The sequence below is a fragment of the Oncorhynchus mykiss genome, chromosome 5 (genome assembly GCF_057628025.1).
Source record: "Oncorhynchus mykiss isolate SJ-2025 chromosome 5, ASM5762802v1, whole genome shotgun sequence".
Classification (NCBI taxonomy): Eukaryota; Metazoa; Chordata; class Actinopteri; order Salmoniformes; family Salmonidae; genus Oncorhynchus; species Oncorhynchus mykiss.
In genome coordinates, this window is record NC_143026.1 from 89,411,629 (window position 1) to 89,433,494 (window position 21,866).

A 21,866-nucleotide genomic window follows, 5' to 3' on the forward strand; every position below is an offset into this window, starting at 1 on the left:
GAAAAAAAGGGGGCGGAAATGGGGCGTTGCCTCCGCCTTTTGGCGTTGCCCCTGGTGACGCGTCTCCCCCAGCCTGATCCCTCCCTAGACGCCCGGTTTCATTTGTTGTTTTGTGTGTTGCTTTGCTACAGCGCAAGGTGTTCGGACGAATTAGCTGTCAATCTCCGACCAAAAATATATTTAGGGTAGGTTGATTAAGGGATCAGTACTGTAGCAGTTCCCAGTGAGATTAATTCTGGGTCTGTTAGAGGTTAATGTGATAGAGTCCTTGGACTTTATGCCAGTTTCAGGTGCATTTACATTAGCTTGGTAAAGCTAACTAACTGTACAGTAACATCACAAGCAACCTAGAGTTTTTTTTTAGCAGTTTTTTTTTTCTACGCTCACGAAATTGAAGATGTCCGACTCCGACATAATGTCTTCAGCCGAAGACAGAGCCAAGGAGATTCTGAAGGGGTTTAAGCTGTATCCTTTTCAATTAATTGAGTTTTGCTTGGTTGTTTAGCTAGCTATTTGGCTACAGTCTTCAGTTAGCCAGTTACGTTACCTGTCCTTGTTGTACCACGCTGGCTACCGTTAAGTCGTTAGCTAGTTCGTGGATGGCTAGTTTAGGCAACGTTAGCGAAGTTAGATAATATTTTCAGTCTGTTGATGGTTTATTAACTAACTAGTTGGTAACGTTAGTGTTGCTAGTGTCTTTCTTGGCCATATGCTCTGAATCTAACGTTCGTTTGCTGTCGAGTTAGCTTAACGTTAGCTAACAGTAACAGGCCTCGCTATGTTATCTAGTTATATACTCAACTCATAGATGTGGTGGTTAACTTTAGCCAATTACTTCGGATAAGTTGATAAGGAGCAGTTACATTGGACAATGAGATGCTATTTAGACATGCATTTAAGGTTAGCTGAATTGTTGCCGTCGCTAGTTTGCTGACTGGTTCTGATTGGCACTAAACTTGGAGTCGTTTGCTGATGCTCAGTCTCTGTAGCGTTACCTGTTCGAACATACAGAACAGTATTGGCCAATTGTCATGCATTGCCTATTACTTGTGCAAAAGCATCCTTTCTTACAACATTAGTTTCTAGTTTTCGGGGTCTTTCATACCAGGTTGGTTTGGTGCGGTTTTTCCCGAACTCTTGTTAAATCCACATCAGTGTAGATGAAGGGGAGGAAGGATTTTTGAGACATGAGATGTGTTTATGTGCCATTCAGAGGGTGAATGAGCGAGACCAAAATATTTACGTGTCTTTGAATGGGGCATGGTACGGCAGTAGGTGCCAGGTGCACGGGTTTGTGTCAAGAACTGCAACGCTGCTGGGTTTTCTTCAAACGTGTCTTCTTCTAAATGGCATTATTTATTGTATTATTTAAACGCTCCACTGTTTCCCATGTGTATCAAGAATGGTCCACCACCCAAAGGACAACCAGACAACTTGATACAACTGGGGGAAGCATTGGAGTCAACGTGGTCAACTCAATATTAGGTTTGTACACTCAGTGTTTTGTACACTGAGTGTGTAATTTAGTGAGTGTGCCTCAGTGCAAAATAGATTTTGGTGCAGATAGTTTGTATCATTAATTCACTATTTAGCAGTCTTATCGGTGTCTCGGGGCCTTTTGGTCCAAGAGCCGATGTTCCAGTACTCTTTGCCTGGCGGTAGCAGCGTGAACAGTCTATGGCTTGGGTGGCTGGAATCTTTGGCAATTTTTCAGGCCTTCCTCTGACATCGCATAATATAGAGGTACTGGATGGCAGGGAACTCGGCTCCAGTGATGTGCTGGGCTGTCTGCACCACCCTCTGTAGCGCTTTGCAGTCAAGGGTGGTGCATTTGCCGTACCAAGCGGCGATGCTGCCATTCAAGATGCCCCCGATGGTGCAGCTGTAGAACTTTTGAGGATCCAGAGGGCCCGTGCCAAATCTTATCAGCCTCTTGAGGGAGAAGAGGTGCTGCCGTGCCCTCGTCGTGGGTATGTCTGGACCGTGTTAAGTCTTTAGTGATGTGGACGACAAGGAACTTGGAAGTACTCAACCCACTCCACAACAGCCTGCTCCTGCTGAATACTGTGCTTGTGACAAGAGTTTTCACAAAGATTTCAGCTATAGTTCGAATCGGAATTCCACTATGATTGATTATCATAATATTGTGTATTAGCAGAAAGCAGGATCCCCACCATTATAGTGAATGGAGAAGAAGAAAACAATCTGTGTTCATGTAATAAAGTTTAGAAGACAATCATAATTGCTTTCTAATACACTACTAGATGTATGTCCTTGAACCAATTTACTTTTAAATCTCACACAGAAAAAGTTAGAAGGATAATTTAGTCGCTAATGGCAGGTTGCATTAACCTGGTCAGCCTTCAACTTGAGTTACTCAAAGGGGGCAGTACTGAGCCTGCAACATCAGCCTAATTGAGTCTTCACATGGGAGTGAATGGTGTCACGTGATCGATGGCATTGTCCTTTCATATATACAGTACCAGTCAAAAGTTTGGACACCAACTCATTCAAAGGTTTTCCTTTATTTTTATTTTCTACATTGTAGAATAATAGTGAAGACATCAACTATGAAATAACACACATGGAAACATGTAGTAACTGAATAAGTTTTAATCAAATCAAAATATATTTGAGATTCTTCAAAGTAGCCACCCTTTGCCTTGACAGCTTTGCACACTCATTAGCACTCCCATCACTCTCCTTCTTAGTCAAACAGCCCTTACACAGCCTGGCGCCTTTAGTAGTTTTTTTTTTTCTTTTTTTTTTGCAGCAATTTGACCATGAAGCCTGATTCACGTAGTCACCTCTGAACAGTTGATGTCTGTTACTTGAACTCTGTGAAGCATTTAGTTGGGCTGCAATTTAAGGCTGGTAACTCTAATGAACGTATCCTCTGCGGTAGAGGTAACTCTGTCTTCCTTTCCTCTGGCGGTTCTCATGAGAGCCAGTTTGCCATGAAGAAACATTCAAAGTTCTTGACATTTTCCCGGAGCGGACCTCTGTTGTAGAGGATGAGTTCATTAGTTACCAGCCTCAGAAATTGCAGTCCAAATAAATGCTTCACAGAGTTCAAGTAACAGACATCTCAACATCAACTGTTCAGAGGAGACTGCGTGAATCAGGCCTTCATGGTTGAATTGCTGCAAAGAAACCACTACTAAAGGACACCAATAAGAAGAGTCTTGCTTGGGCCAAGAAACACGAGCAATAGACATTAGACCGGTGGAAATCTGTTTGTTCTGATGAGTCCAAATTTGCGATTTTTGGCTCCAACTGCTGTGTCTTTGTGAGACGAAGAGTAGGTGAACGGATAATCTCAGCATGTGTGGTTCCCACTGTGAAGCATGGAGGAGGAGGTGTGGTGGTGTAGGGGTGCTTTGCTGTTGACACTAAGTGATGTATTTAGAATGAAAGACACATTTAACCAGCATGGCTACCACAGCATTCTGCAGCGATACGCCATCCCATCTGGTTTGGGCTTAGTGGGACTATCCTTTTGTATTTCAACAGGACAATGACCCAAAACATACCTCCAGGCTGTGTAAGGGCTATTTGACCAAGAAGGAGAGTGATGGAGTGCTGCATCAGATGTCCTGGCCTCCACAATCACCCAACCTCAACCCAATTGAGATGGTTTGGAATGAGTTGGACCGCAGAGTGAAGGAAAAGCAGCCAACAAGTGCTCAGCATATGTGGGAACACCTTCAAGACTGTTGGAAAAGCATTCTAGGTGAAGCTGGTTGAGAGAATTCCAAGAGTGTGCAAAGCTGTCATCAAGGAAGAGGGTGGCAACTTTGAAGAATCCAAACCACAAAATATATTGTTTTAACACTTTTAAATTTATTTTTTGGTTACTTCAGGAATCCATATGTGTTATGGTGTGTGTGTGGTAGAGACCTGAAGATAGTGGAGGAGGTCATTTGAGGAGCTTTCTATGTACCTTCCATGGGTAATGTTCAGTGCATCTCCCCTACTGTAGCTCAGATAGAAGCCCTTATTCTGGTTTACATAGGCTAACACAAGCCAACGGTCCCAAAATAGGCACGGTAATGTGGACGAGATTAATCGCACCTGCTCTACTGCCATCGGCTTCAAGCCTGAAGATCCATCGTTCTTTAATTACTCCCTGTACATTAAACATGACTTGGTAGCACTGAGGGTAGGCCTATTCAGTGTTGAATAGGTAAGGGATCGTGACTCGTGTGGCAGACTGCGTATTCATGACATTCAAGGCAAGATAGGCTTCATTTTCTAGGCTTCTCATTCTTAAATCCTTGATTTGCAAGGACAGGGATTTACTGCCTTATGGTCCTCCTAACAGGCCTGGTGACTGAGTTAACATGCTACCAAGCACTGCATGGAGCCATGGCCCGCTGCATCCTCCTAGAGTACCACAGTCGAGGTCATAATACCCATAAAACCTAGCAGTCAAACAATGAAATGGTTCCAATGGTTTTTCCACTGTTAATTTTCCCCCGTAGGGGACTATAGAAACACTTAAATGAAGGTCTGTTTTGTGTAGTCTTACCCTGGTGTGATGTTTTGATTACCATGCAAATCTCTCTCGGACAAGGTCCCACTTTTTTAAAAATGTATTTTGTTTGCCCCCTTTTTTCTCCACGATTTCGATCTTGTCTCATCGGAAGAGGCGAAGGTCGAGTCATGCGTCCTCCGAAACATGACCCGCCAAACCGCTCTTCTTAACACCAGCCTACTTAACCCGGAAGCCAGCCGCACCATTGTGTCGGACAAAACGCTGTTTACCTGACAACCGAGGTCAGCCTGCAGGCACCTGGCCCGCCGCTAGAGCATGATAAGCCAAGTAAAGCCCCCCGGCCTAACACGGACAACACTCGGCCTATTGTGCGCCACCCTATGGGACTCCCGCTCATGGCTGGTTGTGATACAGTACCGGAATCGAAACCGGCTCTGTAGTGACACCCTTAGCACTGCGATGCAGTGCCTTAGACCGCTGTGCCATTCAGGAGGCCCCGGACAAGGTGACTTTTATCAATATATTTGCCTGTATTTATACTAGTAGGCAAAGTAATGTAACCTTATTTAGTCAGACCTGCTATGGTGGGTTTTAATGTAATTGGTGTTCACACGTTTCTTTTTGAGGTAGAATAAATGTCATGTTATGGATGCCTAATTGCAGACCTTATTTGCATTTTCTCTGTTCCAGAACCAATGGGTGTGCCAGAGTCTCATCACCTCTCAACTAGGGAAGCTGTTTCAACCTGGAACACTTTTCTCTTGCTTTGGTCTGTTTGTCGTTGCAGGAAGTCCTGAAGAGCTGGAGTGTATGAAGGGTTTTGTCCCAGCCCAGCTCTAACACCTGGCTTAAATAATCAACATAATGAATCACGGTTGTAAGCTAAGATTTGTATTCCGATATGAGCTGGGCAGGAACAAAAGCTTATACATACTCCTGCCATTCAGATCTCTAATTATTCTGAACTATGGGTACACATTTTTCGTGAGGAGGGGAATTAATTTAGATGGTATTGCTAGATACACTGCTCAAAAAAAATAGATACACTGCTCAAAAAAAATAAAGGGAACACTAAAATAACACATCCTAGATCTGAATGAATGAAATATTCTTATTAAATACTTTTTTCTTTACATAGTTGAATGTGCTGACAACAAAATCACACAAATTATCAATGGAAATAAAATGTATCAACCCATGGAGGTCTGGATTTGGAGTCACACTCAAAATTAAAGTGGAAAACCACACTACAGGCTGATCCAACTTTGATGTAATGTCCTTAAAACAAGTCAAAATGAGGCTCAGTAGTGTGTGTGGCCTCCACGTGCCTGTATGACCTCCCTACAATGCCTGGGCATGCTCCTGATGAGGTGGCGGATGGTCTCCTGAGGGATCTCCTCCCAGACCTGTACTAAAGCATCCGCCAACTCCTGGACAGTCTGTGGTGCAATGTGGCGTTGGTGGATGGAGCGAGACATGATGTCCCAGATGTGCTCAATTGATTCAGGTCTGGGGAACGGGCGGGCCAATCCATAGCATCAATGCCTTCCTCTTGCAGGAACTGTTGACACACTCCAGCCACATGAGGTCTAGCATTGTCTTGCATTAGGAGGAACCCAGGGCCAATCGCACCAGCATATGGTCTCACAGGGGGTCTGAGGATCTCATCTCGGTACCTAATGGCAGTCGGGCTACCTCTGGCGAGCACATGGAGGGCTGTGCGGTCCCCCAAAGAAATGCCACCCCACACCATGACTGACCCACCGCCAAATCGGTCATGCTGGAGGATGTTGCAGGCAGCAGAATGTTCTCCACGGCGTCTCCTGTCACATGTGCTCAGTGTGAACCTGCTTTCATCTGTGAAGAGCACAGGGCGCCAGTGGCGAATTTGCCAATCTTGGTGTTCTCTGGCAAATGAAAAACGTCCTGCACTGTGTTGGGCTGTAAGCACAACCCCCACCTGTGGACGTCGGGCCCTCATACCACCCTCATGGAATCTGTTTCTGACCGTTTGAGCAGACACATGCACATTTGTGGCCTGCTGGAGGTCATTTTGCATGGCTCTGGCAGTGCTGTCCTAGTGGTCCTGCTGCTGGGTTGTTGCCCTCCTACGACCTCCTCCACGTCTCCTGATGTACTGGCCTGTCTCCTGGTAGCGCCTCCATGCTCTGGACACTACACTGACAGACACAGCAAACCTTCTTGCCACAGCTCGCATTGATGTGCCATCCAGGATGAGCTGCACTACCTGAGCCACTTGTGTGGGTTGTAGACTCCATCTCATGCTACCACTAGAGTGAAAGCACCGCCAGCATTCAAAAGTGACCAAAACATCAGCCAGGAAGCATAGGAACTGAGAAGTGGTCTGTGGTCCCCACCTGCAGAACCACTCCTTTATTGGGGGTGTCTTGCTAATTGCCTATAATTTCTACCTGTTGTCTATTCCATTTGCACAACAGCATGTGAAATGTATTGTCAATCAGTGTTGCTTCCCAAGTGGACAGTTTGATTTCACAGAAGTGTGATTGACTTGGAGTTACATTATGTTGTTTAAGTGTTCCCTTTTATTTTTTTGAGCAGTGTGTATATATAATACATGTCACACTCAAGTTGAACTTGTTGACTGATGCTAACAAGGGAGCGGTTGCAACTAGAAGGCATCACTGGTCCACACCTGCCCTGTCTGTCGGATGAGTAGTATTGGTTGGTACTGGCATGTGCCTTTCGGTTCCTCTCCATGTGTAGGCTATTGTACAGTCTTTCATACATACATACTTTTTCCACATTTTGATAAGTTACAGCCTTATTCTAAAATGTATTAGTTGTTTTCCCCCTCATCAACACAGTACTCCATAATGACAAAGCAAAAATAGGTTTAGAAACTTTTACTCAGTACTTTGTTGAAGCAACTTTGGCAGCAATTACATTCTCGGGTCTTCTTGGGTATGACGCTACAAGCTTGGCCCACCTGTATTTGGGGAGTTTCTCCCATTCCTCTCTGCAGATCCTCTTAAGCTCTGTCAGGTTGTATGGGAGCGTCGCTGCACAGCTATTTTCAGGTCTCTCGAGAGGTTAGGTCGGGTTCAAGCCCGGGCTCTGGCTGGGCCACTCGAGGACGCTCCGAGACATGGCCCAATGCCACTCCTACATTGTCTTGGCTGTGTGCTTAGGGTTGTTATGCTGTTGGAAGGTGAACCTTCACCCCAGTTTGAGGTCCTGAGCCCTCTGGAGCAGGTTTTTAATCAAGGATATCTGTACTTTGCTCCGTTCATCTTTCCCCCGATCCTGACTAATGTCCCTGTCGCTGGAAAAACATCAACACAGAATGAAGCTGCCACCACCATGCTTCACCGTAGGGATGGTGCCATGTTTCCATCCAGATGTCATGCTTTGCATTCAGGCCAAATAGTTCAATCTTGGTTTCAACGGACCAGAGTATTTTGTTTCTCATGTTCTGAGTCCTTTAGGTGTCTTTTGGCAAATTCCAAGCGGGCTGTCGTGTTCATTTTAGTGGCTTCCGTCTGGCCACTACCATAAAGGTCTGATTGGTGGAGGGCTGCAGAAATGGTTGTCCTTCTGGAAGGTTCTCCCATCTCCACGGGATCTTTGTCTTGGCTGTGTGCTTAGGGTTGTTATGAACTCGATGGTCACTTCTTGGTCACCTCCCTGACCCAGGCCATTCTCCCCCGATTGCTCTAGGAAGAGTCTTGTTGGTTCCAAACTTCTTCCATTTAAGAATGATTGAGGCCACTATGTTCTTGGGGACCTTCAATGCTGCAGAAATGTTTTGGTACCCTTCCCCATATCTGTGCCCCGACACAATCCTGTCTCTGCTCAAGCTCTACAGACAATTCCTTCGACCTCATGGCTTGGTTTTTGCTCTGATATGCACTGTCAACTGTGGGACCTTATATAGACAGGTATGTGCCTTTCCAAATCATGTAAAAATCAATTTCATTTACCACAGGTGAACCCCAATCAAGTTGTAGAAATCTCAAGGATGATAAATGGAAACAGGATGCAACTGAGCTCAATGTCGAGTCTCATAGCAAAGGGTCTGAATACTTATTTACATAAGGTATTTCTTTGCAAATTTGCAAACATTTCTAAAAACCTGTTATTGTTTTGTCCATTATGGGATATTGTGTGTACAGTCGTGGCCAAAAGTTTTGGGAATGACACAAATATGAATTTCCACAAAGTTTGCTGCTTCAGTATCTTTAGATATTTTTGTCAGATGTTACGATGGAATACTGAAGTATAATTACAAGCATTTCATAAGTGTCAAAAGCTTTTTATTGACAATTACATGAAGTTGATGCAAAGAGTCAATATTTGCAGTGTTGACCCTTTTTTTCAAGACCACTGCAATCCACCCTGGCATGCTGTCAATTAACTTCTGGGCCACATCCTGACTGATGGCAGTCCATTCTTGCATAATCAATGCTTGGAGTTTGTCAGAATTTGTGGGTGTTTGTTTGTCCACCAGCCTCTTGAGGATTGCCTACAAATTCTCAATTGGATTAAAGGCGGGGGAGTTTCCTGGCCATGGACCCAAAATATGGATGATTTGTTCCCCGAGCCACTTAGTTATCACTTTTGCCTTATGGCAAGGTGCTCCATTATGCTGGAAAAGGCACTGTTCATCACCAAACTGTTCCTGGATGGTTGGGAGAAGTTGCTCTCGGAGGATGTGTTGGTACCATTCTTTATTCATGGCTGTGTTCTTAGGCAAAATTGTGAGTGAGCCCACTCCCTTGGTTGAGAAGCAACCCCACACATGAATGGTCTCAGGATGCTTTACTGTTGGCATGACACAAGACTGATGGTAGCGCTCACCTTGTCTTCTCCGGACAAGCTTTTTTCCGGATGCCCCAAACAATCGGAAAAGTGATTCATCAGAGGAAGCAACTTCACCCCACTCCTCAGCAGACCAATCCCTGTACCTTTTGCAGAATATCAGTCTGTCCTTGATGTTTTTCCTGGGGAGAAGTGGCTTCTTTGCTGCCCTTCTTGACACCAGGCCAATTCCCGCAGCTGAATCAACTTTAGGAGACGGTCCTGGCGCATGCTGGACTTTCTTGGGCGACCTGAAGCCTTCTTCACAACAATTAAACCGCTCTCTTTGAAGTTCTTGATGATCTGATAAATGGTTGATTTAGGTGCAATCTTACTGGCAGCAATATCCTTCCCTGTAAAGCCCTTTTTGTGCAAAGCAATGATGACAGCACATGTTTCCTTGCAGGTAACCATGGTTGACAGAGGAAGAACAATGATTCCAAGCACCACCCTCCTTTTGAAGTTTCCAGTCTGTTATTCGAACTCAATCAGCATGACAGAGTGATCTCCAGGCTTGTCCTCGTCACCAATCACACCTGTGTTAACGAGAGAATCACTGACATGTAAGCTGGTCCTTTTGTGGCAGGGCTGAAATGCAGTGGAAATTGTTTTTTTGGGGGGGATTCAGTTCATTTGCATAGTGAAGAATTGCAATTCATCTGATCACTCTTCATAACATTCTGGAGTATATGCAAATTACCATCATACAAACTTAGACAGCAGACTTTATGAAAATTAATATTTGTCATTCTCAACTTTTGGCCACGACTGACGAAATATTTAATACATTTTAGAACAAGGCTGTAACGTAACAAGGCAAGGAGTCTGAATACTTTCTGAATGCACTGTATGTGTAGTAGTTTATCATTTGTGTCAACTTTGGGAACTTCTCTAATCAAAAATGTGTTATTTTCCATTGAATTATTCTTCCACACTTTGTAGATTTTTGCCAAAAAAAATGACATCCATTTTAATCCCACTTTGTAACAACATGTGGAAGAAGTCAAAGGGTATGAATAGTTCCTGAAGAAGCTGTATTTAGGCATGACTTCATTTTTTTGTTGTCTTAAGTATTTCTCATTCTGCCTGAGTTTATCTAGTATTTTTATACTGAACAAAAATATGAACACAACATGCAATCACTTCAAATATTTTCTGAGTTACAGTTCATGTGTTGCTACCATGTTGTCTTTTTTTTGGGGGGGGGGGGCTACCATGCTGTGTTGTGTGTTGCTGCCATGTTGTTGTCTTAGGTATCTTTGGTGTTTCTCTTGCCTTTGTGTTATATATATAAAATAAAATAAATTGCAGCCCTTGTCCCCGCTGGAGGCCTTTTGGTAGGCCGTCGTTATAAATAAGAATTTGTTCGTAACTGACTAGCCTAATTAAATAACATTTGAGGAGATAAATTTAATTAGGCCCTACTCTATGGATTTTACGTGACTGTAAATACAGATTTGCAACTGTTGTTCACAGATACCTTGGGCCTCAGGATCTCGTCATAGTATTTCTGTGCATTCAAATTTCCATCTGTGAAATGCAATTGTGTGCATTGTCCGTCTCTTATGCCTGCCCATACTGTAACCCCACTGGCACCATGGGGCACTCTGTTCACAACGTTGACATCAGCAATCCGCTCACCCACACAGCGCCATACATTGGAGGCGACTCACGGGAGAGAAATTAACATAAAATGATCTGGCTCTGTTGGGCATGCCTGCAGTCAACATGCCAATTGCATGCTCCCTCAACTTGAGACATCTGTGGCGTTGTGTTATTGTCCCCAGCACAAAGTACACCTGTGTAATGATCATGCTGTTTTAATCAGCTTTTTGATTTGCCACACCTGTCGGGTGGATGGATTATCTTGGCAAAGGAGAAACACTCACTAATAGGGATGTAAACCAATTTGTGCACAAAATTTGAGAGAAATAAGCTTTTTGTGCATATGGAACATTTTTGGGGGTCTATTATTTCAGCTCATATAACATGGGATCAACGCAGTCCTGTTTGGCTCAGTTGGTAGAGCATGGTGCTTGCAATGCCAAGGTTGTGGGTTCTATTCCCACAAGGGACCAGTGCAAAAAGAATGGAAATGTATTCACTCATACTCTTATCCAAAGCAATTTACAGTATCTGCTAAATGTTGAGAATAAAAAAAGAAGAAATTGTTCAGTGTGTTTTAAGCCTACCTTCAACATCCAGGTATTTCTCCATTTGTAACTCACCCACCAAAAATCACAATATGGCGTTTAACATTTTGCTTTATTTATGCTGGTCTAATTCCTATCATGGAAAATCAGAAGAATCTGTGCGCTCTCAGACTAATAAATAGTTTAAGCTTTACTTCAAGTCAGATGTTTATTTTATGAATGCATTGTTTACTATTTAGATTTCTGTAAAACAATGTAATTGTTGGAGTTAAGGTGTTTTGACTTGATTGATGGGTGACTAGGTGCGTTCTTGTCAAATAAATATGCTTATTCATTCATGACCTGTTTAAATTCTACTATGAATTAGTCTGGCTTTGAATCTGCAACCAAATGTGGCAAGTTTAGTTCTGAATCGCTTTAATACAGTGGTGCATTCTGACACCATTTTAATTGAAATAGGTATCACCTCGTTCATATAGTTGGCAGAACTGATAAGGGATTAAATGTATACCACCAGCTAAAGGAGAAGAGGATCTGGTAAAATAAGGGGATGTTGCTATTTTCACCTAGGTAGGTTAGCTAGCTAGCGTCTTTGCAAAAAAAAAAATATATATATATATATATACAGTGCCTTGCGAAAGTATTCGGCCCCCTTGAACTTTGCGACCTTTTGCCACATTTCAGGCTTCAAACATAAAGATATAAAACTGTATTTTTTTGTGAAGAATCAACAAAAAGTGGGACACAATCATGAAGTGTAACGACATTTATTGGATATTTCAAACTTTTTTAACAAATCAAAAACTGAAAAATTGGGCGTGCAAAATTATTTAGCCCCTTTACTTTCAGTGCAGCAAACTCTCTCCAGAAGTTCAGTGAGGATCTCTGAATGATCCAATGTTGACCTAAATGACTAATGATGATAAATACAATCCACCTGTGTGTAATCAAGTCTCCGTATAAATGCACCTGCACTGTGATAGTCTCAGAGGTCCGTCAAAAGCGCAGAGAGCATCATGAAGAACAAGGAACACACCAGGCAGGTCCGAGATACTGTTGTGAAGAAGTGTAAAGCCGGATTTGGATACAAAAAGATTTCCCAAGCTTTAAACATCCCAAGGAGCACTGTGCAAGCGATAATATTGAAATGGAAGGAGTATCAGACCACTGCAAATCTACCAAGACCTGGCCGTCCCTCTAAACTTTCAGCTCATACAAGGAGAAGACTGATCAGAGATGCAGCCAAGAGGCCCATGATCACTCTGGATGAACTGCAGAGATCTACAGCTGAGGTGGGAGACTGTCCATAGGACAACAATCAGTCGTATATTGCACAAATCTGGCCTTTATGGAAGAGTGGCAAGAAGAAAGCCATTTCTTAAAGATATCCATAAAAAGTGTTATTTAAAGTTTGCCACAAGCAACCTGGGAGACACACCAAACATGTGGAAGAAGGTGCTCTGGTCAGATGAAACCAAAATGGAACTTTTTGGCAACAATGCAAAACGTTATGTTTGGCGTAAAAGCAACACAGCTCATCACCCTGAACACACCATCCCCACTGTCAAACATGGTGGTGGCAGCATAATGGTTTGGGCCTGCTTTTCTTCAGCAGGGACAGGGAAGATGGTTAAAATTGAATGGATGGAGCCAAATACAGGACCATTCTGGAAGAAAACCTGATGGAGTCTGCAAAAGACCTGAGACTGGGACGGAGATTTGTCTTCCAACAAGACAATGATCCAAAACATAAAGCAAAATCTACAATGGAATGGTTCAAAAATAAACATATCCAGGTGTTAGAATGGCCAAGTCAAAGTCCAGACCTGAATCCAATCGAGAATCTGTGGAAAGAACTGAAAACTGCTGTTCACAAATGCTCTCCATCCAACCTCACTGAGCTCGAGCTGTTTTGCAAGGAGGAATGGGAAAAAATGTCAGTCTCTCGATGTGCAAAACTGATAGAGACATACCCCAAGCGACTTACAGCTGTAATCGCAGCAAAAGGTGGCGCTACAAAGTATTAACTGAAGGGGCTGAATAATTTTGCACGCCCAATTTTTCAGTTTTTGATTTGTTAAAAAAGTTTGAAATATCCAATAAATGTCGTTCCACTTCATGATTGTGTCCCGCTTGTTGTTGATTCTTCACAAAAAAATACAGTTTTATATCTTTATGTTTGAAGCCTGGAATGTGGCAAAAGGTCGCAAAGTTCAAGGGGGCCGAATACTTTCGCAAGGCACTGTATAGCCTAGTATTCATGGCATAATGTAAATGTCTGACTGACAGTATTGTGTACAAGACCAAATGCATAAATAAGCCAACAAATATTATTTAAATCAAATATAGATCAGTAAATCCCAATATGTTGTTTTGTTACAAGGTAGCTAGCTAGCTGACAGTAAAGGTGTCCGCTAGAGATGGCTTGCAGGAATTTATATGATGTGTACTTTGATGGTAATTAGCATTCTTCAAATTTCTAAGTAAATGGAGCTGACCATATTGATAAAAGTAAGCTTGTCCTAGAGCGATTTACATGATCATCAAAACGTAATGCCAGGGAAAGCCTACATGAAACGCAGACCTTGTTTAAAAGGGTTCTAAAATGGGTGGTTTATAAATGTAGGAACCATTTCCGTTTTTGACCGCTAGGTTTTATGGGGCTCTATTGTGTAACTGATTTTACAACCTTTGCAAAATAGGTTAGCCTTTGCATTTTGTTTTGTTGTGGATTGCGAGAGAATCGCGAGTGGCGCAGCGGTCTAAGGCACTGCATCTCATCACTACAGTCCCTGGTTCGAAATCCAGGCTCTGATTGGGAGTCCCATAAGGTGGCGCACAATTGGTCTAGCGTTGTCTGGGTTAGGCCGTCATTGTAAATAAGAATTTGTTCTTAACTGACTTGCCTAGTTTTTTTAAATAAAAAAATAAAAATGATACAGAGGATAGTCGAGCTGTTTCAAGTGTCAGCGGATTCTTCTGAGACCAAGCAATCAATCTGTACTCTGAGGAATTGTCCATCTTTGAACTAAAACCAAAAACTCATCAGATTAATCGTGATTACATCAGCATCAAGAAACAGGCTACATTCACACAGATTTCTCAAGGTTTTTCCATCAAATGAATCTAGAAGTGGTGTATTTATTTGATGTGTGCTGATCAGAGTTTTCTGTGTGTGCTGTGTGGTGACTATCGGGTTAAGGAGGTTAGGAAGTCTTCCCCAGCATGACCGGGTTTTTGACCTGTAGGTCATTGTCTTATGCAATGAGGATATTTATAGAAAGCACTAGAAGTTGTATCACAGCAGGGAGAATTCAAAGAAGGCACAAGATGTGCTACAAATCAGCTTCATCACCAATTTGCTTGTTTTTGCAGACTTTGACGACGAGAATATCGTAATTGCTTTCAGTTATTACAGTTTCTAAGTCTAGCATAATATTCACATTCTGTAGGTATAACCTGAAATTATGAAAGTGTGATTTGTGTGCTTATCCCTTGTGCTGCGTAATCAGATTATTTGATACTTTGATTCCTGGGAACTGCCTTGCACCCATGAATAACCCAGTAACCCGTGTGCCTTAGGCCTAGGCTATAGCCGATTACCCAAGTCGTGCTGAGAATCCTGCTTTTCCATAGAACACCACAGTATTTTATTAAGCCGCCCTACAGTAGTTCATTGTATTGAAAAACCTCTCTGCAGTTTGGTTAATTAGACAAATGTACATCTCAGACTAAAAATCTACAGGCTACATGACTGATTTATGTATGATGCTGTTGCTGCATTGGGCTTCCTGGCTTGTACAACATCGCCTCTGTTATGCCTCTGTTATGTCCCTAAGGAAAGGCAAAGGCTGGCCTCGGAGGAGAATGCAGTGTGCACTGTAGCCAGCTTCGGCTTCCCCTGAGTAGACCTGACTTGCATTTTAATCTGTCCCTGTAACAAACTGATTCACAGAACTGTGTGAACACCAATGACTGGCTAACCTCACAGGGAAAGTCTTGAGTGGGTCTAGTAGTGGTAGGATATTTGAGCTTTAAGACTTCAGAAAAGTAAAACGGTCTCAATTGCATTTCTGAAGATGTTTGTTACAAAAAAAATGTTTTTTTGAAATGTATTAATTTGCAATGCTTTCATTTGCCAGTTTATGCCATATTCCATGCGTCATGACTTTTATGTCTCGTGTTTATTGCATGTGCAGTCAAATGTGATTTTCCTGTGTTTTATATTCCCACTATGAGAGAGGAGTAATACTCAGTGATAGTCTAAGATCTGTTTTGGAGAGGGAAAATGTCAGCTTGTTTGCATGGGTGGGTTCTTTATGCCACTTGGCTACATCGCCAGGTGATACAAGTTAACCCTATCAGTCCCGAGACGCCAGCGACAATCGTCTTTTCATCTAATCTGCATGTCCAGCCTTTATATTTAGTCTCACAGTGAAGTGTTTTACCATGTTCTTTTCAGGACAAACACGGCTCCAAGTAGAACACAAAACAATTTGACATAAACAGTTGCATTCATGAGTTTTATTGACAAATCTCAACAACAACTAAAATGTCTGCCAAAGCTACAAACAAAAAAAATGATAAAAATGCATTTCTGAATGCTGTAAATACAGAAATGGTTTGCTCTGTGGGAAATCAATATCCAACTAGTGTAGAGTTTGACAGCAACTATGTGAGCTTGTTACAATATTATAGACGGTATGACCTTGGATTCATTTGGTTAATAGACCATAACAAAGAGAGTTTGCCCTCCATTAATAGCTAGTTTTCAGGTTACATATCCCTCACACTAGGCTCCTCCAATTATGCCTCTCACTCAGGCTATTCCCGGACAGTCTTGGCAAAATTGTTCTTTAAGAAATTGCTTTTTTTGCTAAGAAGTGACTTTAAAAAAAATTTTTTAACCATTTTAATTGAAAAACAATCACAGTAAGGTACTTAATTGTTACCCAGAACATATTTGATATTGAGTAGAAGAGGGGGGAAAAAAGTCTACATGGACCATTTTTAAAGCTACTCTTTAAAAATGGATGGGGCTTAAGTGAGGCTAGCATGACCCTAGGGGCTAATTAAAAGCCTGTTTGAGTGTGTTCGGGAACAAGGGTCTATCCCCCTTGCGGATATTCTCCGCTTAGCGCCAGGGATCTCAGTAGGTATGATCCTGGAGACATCTGTCACCTGTTTCCCCACCGGGCCTAATAGAACTGCGTTGAGCTTGACATCTTTATCCGGGCCTATTATGAAGAACTTTGTGTTGTCTAGGCTTTGACCTTAGAATGTACTGGAAACATTTTCCTTGAATTGTTCTCTGCAGCCAGTTAATGAGCTTATATTATAAATATATATTTTAAAATTATCCAAATATAATGTATATATATTTATAATATAAATAATTTTTTTTTATTTTTTTATTATCTAAATATAATTCATATTTTTTTTTTTATTATCTAAATATATATATATATAATTCACATTGAAGCAGCAGGACAGATCGTACTGTAATCCATTCATAAAACGTCAGATGGGTCGACGCTGCTAAATTGCTTCGTCCCCCAGTCATGGTCCAGCAGGACTGACAACTGTTCAAATCAATTTAAATGATGTAGTAAGTAGGAGACAGACAGCACAAAGTCCACAGCCAAAATATTACCTAACAAACCCGCTTCACACAAAGCATCCCCAGTCATGTACAGAGTTTTTGAATGAAGGGGTAAAACTGTAGCCTCGTGTATACCAGACTGATTACCGCTGCGCAGCAAACCATTCATGTAAGCTTGCAAGATCAGGGTGGCTTGCGAGGCTAGTAAAACCTTTTGGTAGTAGGCCTGTGTTTTCTGAGGAAGTTTCTATTGAGGTGACAGAGCCACGCACTGTAGACTTGAGTTTCAGTCTAGGAGGTTGTGGGAAGCTGCTGGGAGGTTAGTGACTGAGCTGGTGACTGAGCTGACCCAATGTTGCTGGGCTGCAGGCTGTCAGATTTTGAAAGGATTAAATGATTCAAAGCACCACACGTTTCATCTCGCTAAGACAGTCCTCGCTCCACAGCAGCTAGCTAAGACAGTCCTCGCTCCACAGCAGCTAGCTAAGACAGTCCTCGCTCCACAGCAGCTAGCTAAGACAGTCCTCGCTCCACAGCAGCTAGCTAAGACAGTCCTCGCTCCACAGCAGCTAGCTAAGACAGTCCTCGCTCCACAGCAGCTAGCTAAGACAGTCCTCGCTCCACAGCAGCTAGCTAAGACAGTCCTCGCTCCACAGCAGCTAGCTAAGACAGTCCTCGCTCCACAGCAGCTAGCTAAGACAGCTCAGCGTTGGAGTTGGTTGCCCCATGTTTCTGTTTTCACTTGACATCAACTGTTATTTTCCTACCTGCTGTTTTGAAATTTGGTCATTCTATATTTAAACTCTTATTGTTAGTTTGAAAGAATTGATCCCGTGTGCGGAATGGATCGACAGACACTTTGCTCCTCCGATTTAATTCCGTTTTGCTGTTTGAAGCACTTAGTCATGAAATAGTCATGTCAACTGAATGGCATTGTGTCCTGAGGAGGGCTGTGCAGGCTGGTGCTGACACCCTGTTGGGGGGGGCACAGATGGTCTTGACACAGGAGTTCAGGTGCTTCTGACATGGAGTACCCTCTAGTTGACACACGAGCCACATCTTCAGGTCGGCTTCCAGAGCCGAGTCAGAAACTATTCGTTCTGTTAGCACCAGCTGGAGAACTGTTACGTGACACACTTGCCTCGGCTTGCACCACTTGACCTATTAGAAGACGTTAGCTAGTAGTAGCTACATAATCATGGGCAGCTTTATTGGCCACTCCAATAAAAAAACATTGTGTGAGAGCTGGTGTAAATAACTAGAGCCACAAACGTCAGCTGTCTTAATTAAGAGTTTCGGAAGTATAAAAATAGACCTAGACAGTTTCTTTTTTGGCTTTAACTCGTGCCCACTAGTTGAATTATCAACAAAACCTGTGTCCGTTGGTTAGCTTTTTTGTTGTTGTCCGAGACTGAGTTGAACATCTGTTGCATACTTCTGGATTACCTGTTGGTTCCGAGAGATCAAAGGTTGTATATCGTTGTGTATTTACCTCCTTTTGATTGGGCTTGGCTACTCTTTGAATTGTCTGACAGTTGGCTTCCACTAAACTATCGTAACTTGATGGGTTTCCTGTTATCCTGCAACCTTGAGGAATATTGGCGTTACTTAATTGATCCCTGGCTCTGAGGGAAAATTCAAATTTTTGCCACGAGCTGCAGACACAAACAGTACAGACCAGAACCTAGACAAGGCTACTGTTGCCTGATGGAAGTACATGGCTGTGTCCGTAGTGTTCCTCGACTCCCTCTGCCAGAAACTGGATGAACTTGCGTGATGCTGAGACTGGGAAGGTGCTGTGGCAGGGAACGGAGGATCTGTCCCTTCCTGGGGTCGAACATGAAGGTACTGGCTGGTTTACTGTCATCTTGCTTCCCTCCTGAAGGAAACCTGGATTTTTAGGCCGAATATTCCAACCACTACCAAGATGACCACTCGGTTCTAACCATCCCAACAGTCAGTTTTTCCTTAAGAGCTTGAACCCCTGAACCAATGTCAAAATACCCAAAATGATAATTAGCAATTTACCTCTAAACATAGTTATATCATGTTGTGCCATGTTAAATATTGTGTATATTATAATCAATAGAAAGGGGAAAGGGGAACATATTTTATGTGAGAAAGTAGCCTAGCTCTAGGTAAACATTAGGGGCCTAATTCATAAATCTATAATTTCTTAATTCGCCATTTCTGAAAAGTTCGCATGTACAAAAATAGAGAGATTTATAAACTTGGCGCGCGCCATACATAAGCATGTTTCTCGTTATAAATCAAACCTGTCGTAAAACTGCGTGAACGTGCATTGGGCGGCAGTGGTTAGAGCGTTGGACTAGTAACCGAAAGGTTGCAAGATCGAACCCCACGAACTGACAAGGTAAAAATCTGTCATTCTGCCCCTGAACAAGGCAGTTAAACCCACTGTTCCTAGGCCGTCATTGAAAATAAGTATTTGTTCTTAACTGGCTTGCCTAGTTAAATAAAATAAAAAGTGCTCCACCTGAAACGCTCTCCATGTGGTGACAATATCACCCTTTTTATTTGAGGTATAATTTGGAACTATTGGCATTAGGCCACAGCATGCAAAAGATATTCAATATTTAGTTCATCCAGATATTATTGGGTTTATATGTTCTACCGTGGTATAGACTATGAGCTTAAATGGGCATTGATGTCACCACCTATCACACAGCAACACTGTAGCCCAAGTTTACCCAAACTGTCAAATATTTTACATAAAGCTACCGGTTTATTTACTGTGTGTGCAGCATGTTTTAATCTTCTGCAGTCATTTATGCTGTTTCTGGAAAAGGACTGTCAGTTTCTGAAAGATAAAAAATAGTTGTGGACATGTCTACAGAACATTTGAATTTAACAATGTTTTGCATTGATTTCCCCCCGCCAACCTAAATATGAACTGCCTGCGAATTGTGAAACATTGTCTAAGGCAGGCTACAAATTAAAATGGAATTCCATTAACTTACTTCCAGTGGCTTACTAAGGCCTAAATCAATGTAAAAGATCAATGGTTCACCTGTTAAATTCGACCCATATAACGGTATTATAAACCGCACTACCTATGATATTGCGAAACTTGAAATACATATAACCTATCTATTTACTAGGCTACTAGGTCCAATTAAATGAGAGATGCGCATGGTAATTTGTTGTATGGCTCCTTCAGGAATATAAACCCAATCAAGACCAGAAAAGGTCATTAATATATTCTGCAATGGTTATATAATATATATAGGAAAAAGATTCCTATTTCAAATTATTTTATATTCTAAAAGAAAAATGGATCCTCTCAGTAATGATAAATGGCTGCATTCTTTTTAATTTTTTACTGTTTTTTTAGTTTTTTTATGAATATGCATATCTGCGATTTTCACAAATGACTTACTTGCCAGCTTGCAATACAATATTTCAATCACAAGCAGATGTGCTTACGCATGGTCTAAAGTTGGCAGGGATGTGAACACATTCTCACATCAAGTACATTTTTTTTAAATAAATGACAACTTTCGCGTGAACTGGCACACGCACATTTTGGGGTATATTTTGTATGTACGCGCAGTTTGTAAATGAGGCCCCAGGATGTTGTTTGTGTTTGTGACTGCATTTCTTCTCTCCTAATTGATAGTTTGACCGTCCGTTTTTTTTATTTCCTTGCAGCTCGAGTCCCCAAGAAAATTCTCAAGTGCAAAGCTGTGTCCAGAGAGCTAAATTTCTCTTCATCAGAAAAACTGGAAAAGTTCCGCCTTGAGCAGAAGGTCTTCTTCAAAGGCCAGTGTTTAGAAGGTACTAGTCTCTCTGATCTGTTTCAATAAGCGTTTTATATACAGGTAACTGCCAAAATAAAGGAAACACCAACATAGTGTCTTAATAGGGCGTTGGGACCACCACGAGCTGCCAGAACATATTCAAATGCGCCTTGGCATAGATTCTAGAAGTGTCTGGATCTCTGTTGGAGGGATACAACGCCATTCGTCCACTATAAATTAAATTAAATGTGGTGTTTTGTTGATGGTGGTGGAAAACGTTGTCTCAGGCGCCGCTCTAGAATCTCCCATAAGTGTTTAATTGGTTTGAGATCTGGTGACAGAGACACACACACCCATTACAGACAGAAATGCTCCTCAGCATCCCCACCACCCCCAGACAATCCCGTAGGTAAAGAAGCCGTGGAGGTCCTGGGCTGGCGTGGTTACACCTGCGGTTCAGACCGGTTGGCCGTACTGCCAAATTCTCTAAAATGATGTTGGAGGCGGCTTATGGTAGAGAAATGAACATTAATTTTTCTGATTTAACAGCTCTTTTGGACATTCCTGCAGTCAGCATGACAATTGCACGCTCCCTCAACTTGGGACATGGATTATCCTTGCCAAGGAGACATGCTCAGCAACAAGGATGTAAAGCTTTTTGTGCTTATGGAACATTTCTGGGATCTTTTATTTCAGCTCTTCAAACACGAGAACAACAAATTACATGTTGCGTTTTACATTTTTGTTCAATATACTTTGTATGCCTCATTTACTCAAGTTTTTCCTTTATTTTGGCAGTTACCTATATCACAGATTAGCCATTTTATTGACATGATACTGTAGTGGCCGCTCTAACAAGGTAAAAGAAATGTCTTAAAAAATGGAAGGCAGTCTGGAGGAGGCAAGAGCCGGTTGGACCATTCTAGCCAATGAGAGGGCAGATACGCATGTGAACAACAGGCACAACGGTTACCACAGATACAAAGTCAAAATTGGCTATATCGTGAAATATT

The 21,866-nt window shown here is 42.2% G+C and overlaps 1 protein-coding gene across 1 annotated transcript in view; it reads left to right on the forward strand.

Annotated features, from left to right (window-relative positions):
- pde6d (phosphodiesterase 6D, cGMP-specific, rod, delta) overlaps positions 1 to 21,866 on the forward strand; it is a 23,383-nt gene continuing 1,517 nt past the window's right edge. The window contains exons 1-3 of the mRNA XM_021604723.3: positions 1 to 465; positions 18,849 to 18,937; positions 20,765 to 20,890. Of these exons, the coding sequence (XP_021460398.1) occupies positions 398 to 465; positions 18,849 to 18,937; positions 20,765 to 20,890 (283 nt within the window). The 5' untranslated portion in view covers positions 1 to 397. The remainder of the gene's footprint in view (positions 466 to 18,848; positions 18,938 to 20,764; positions 20,891 to 21,866) is intronic.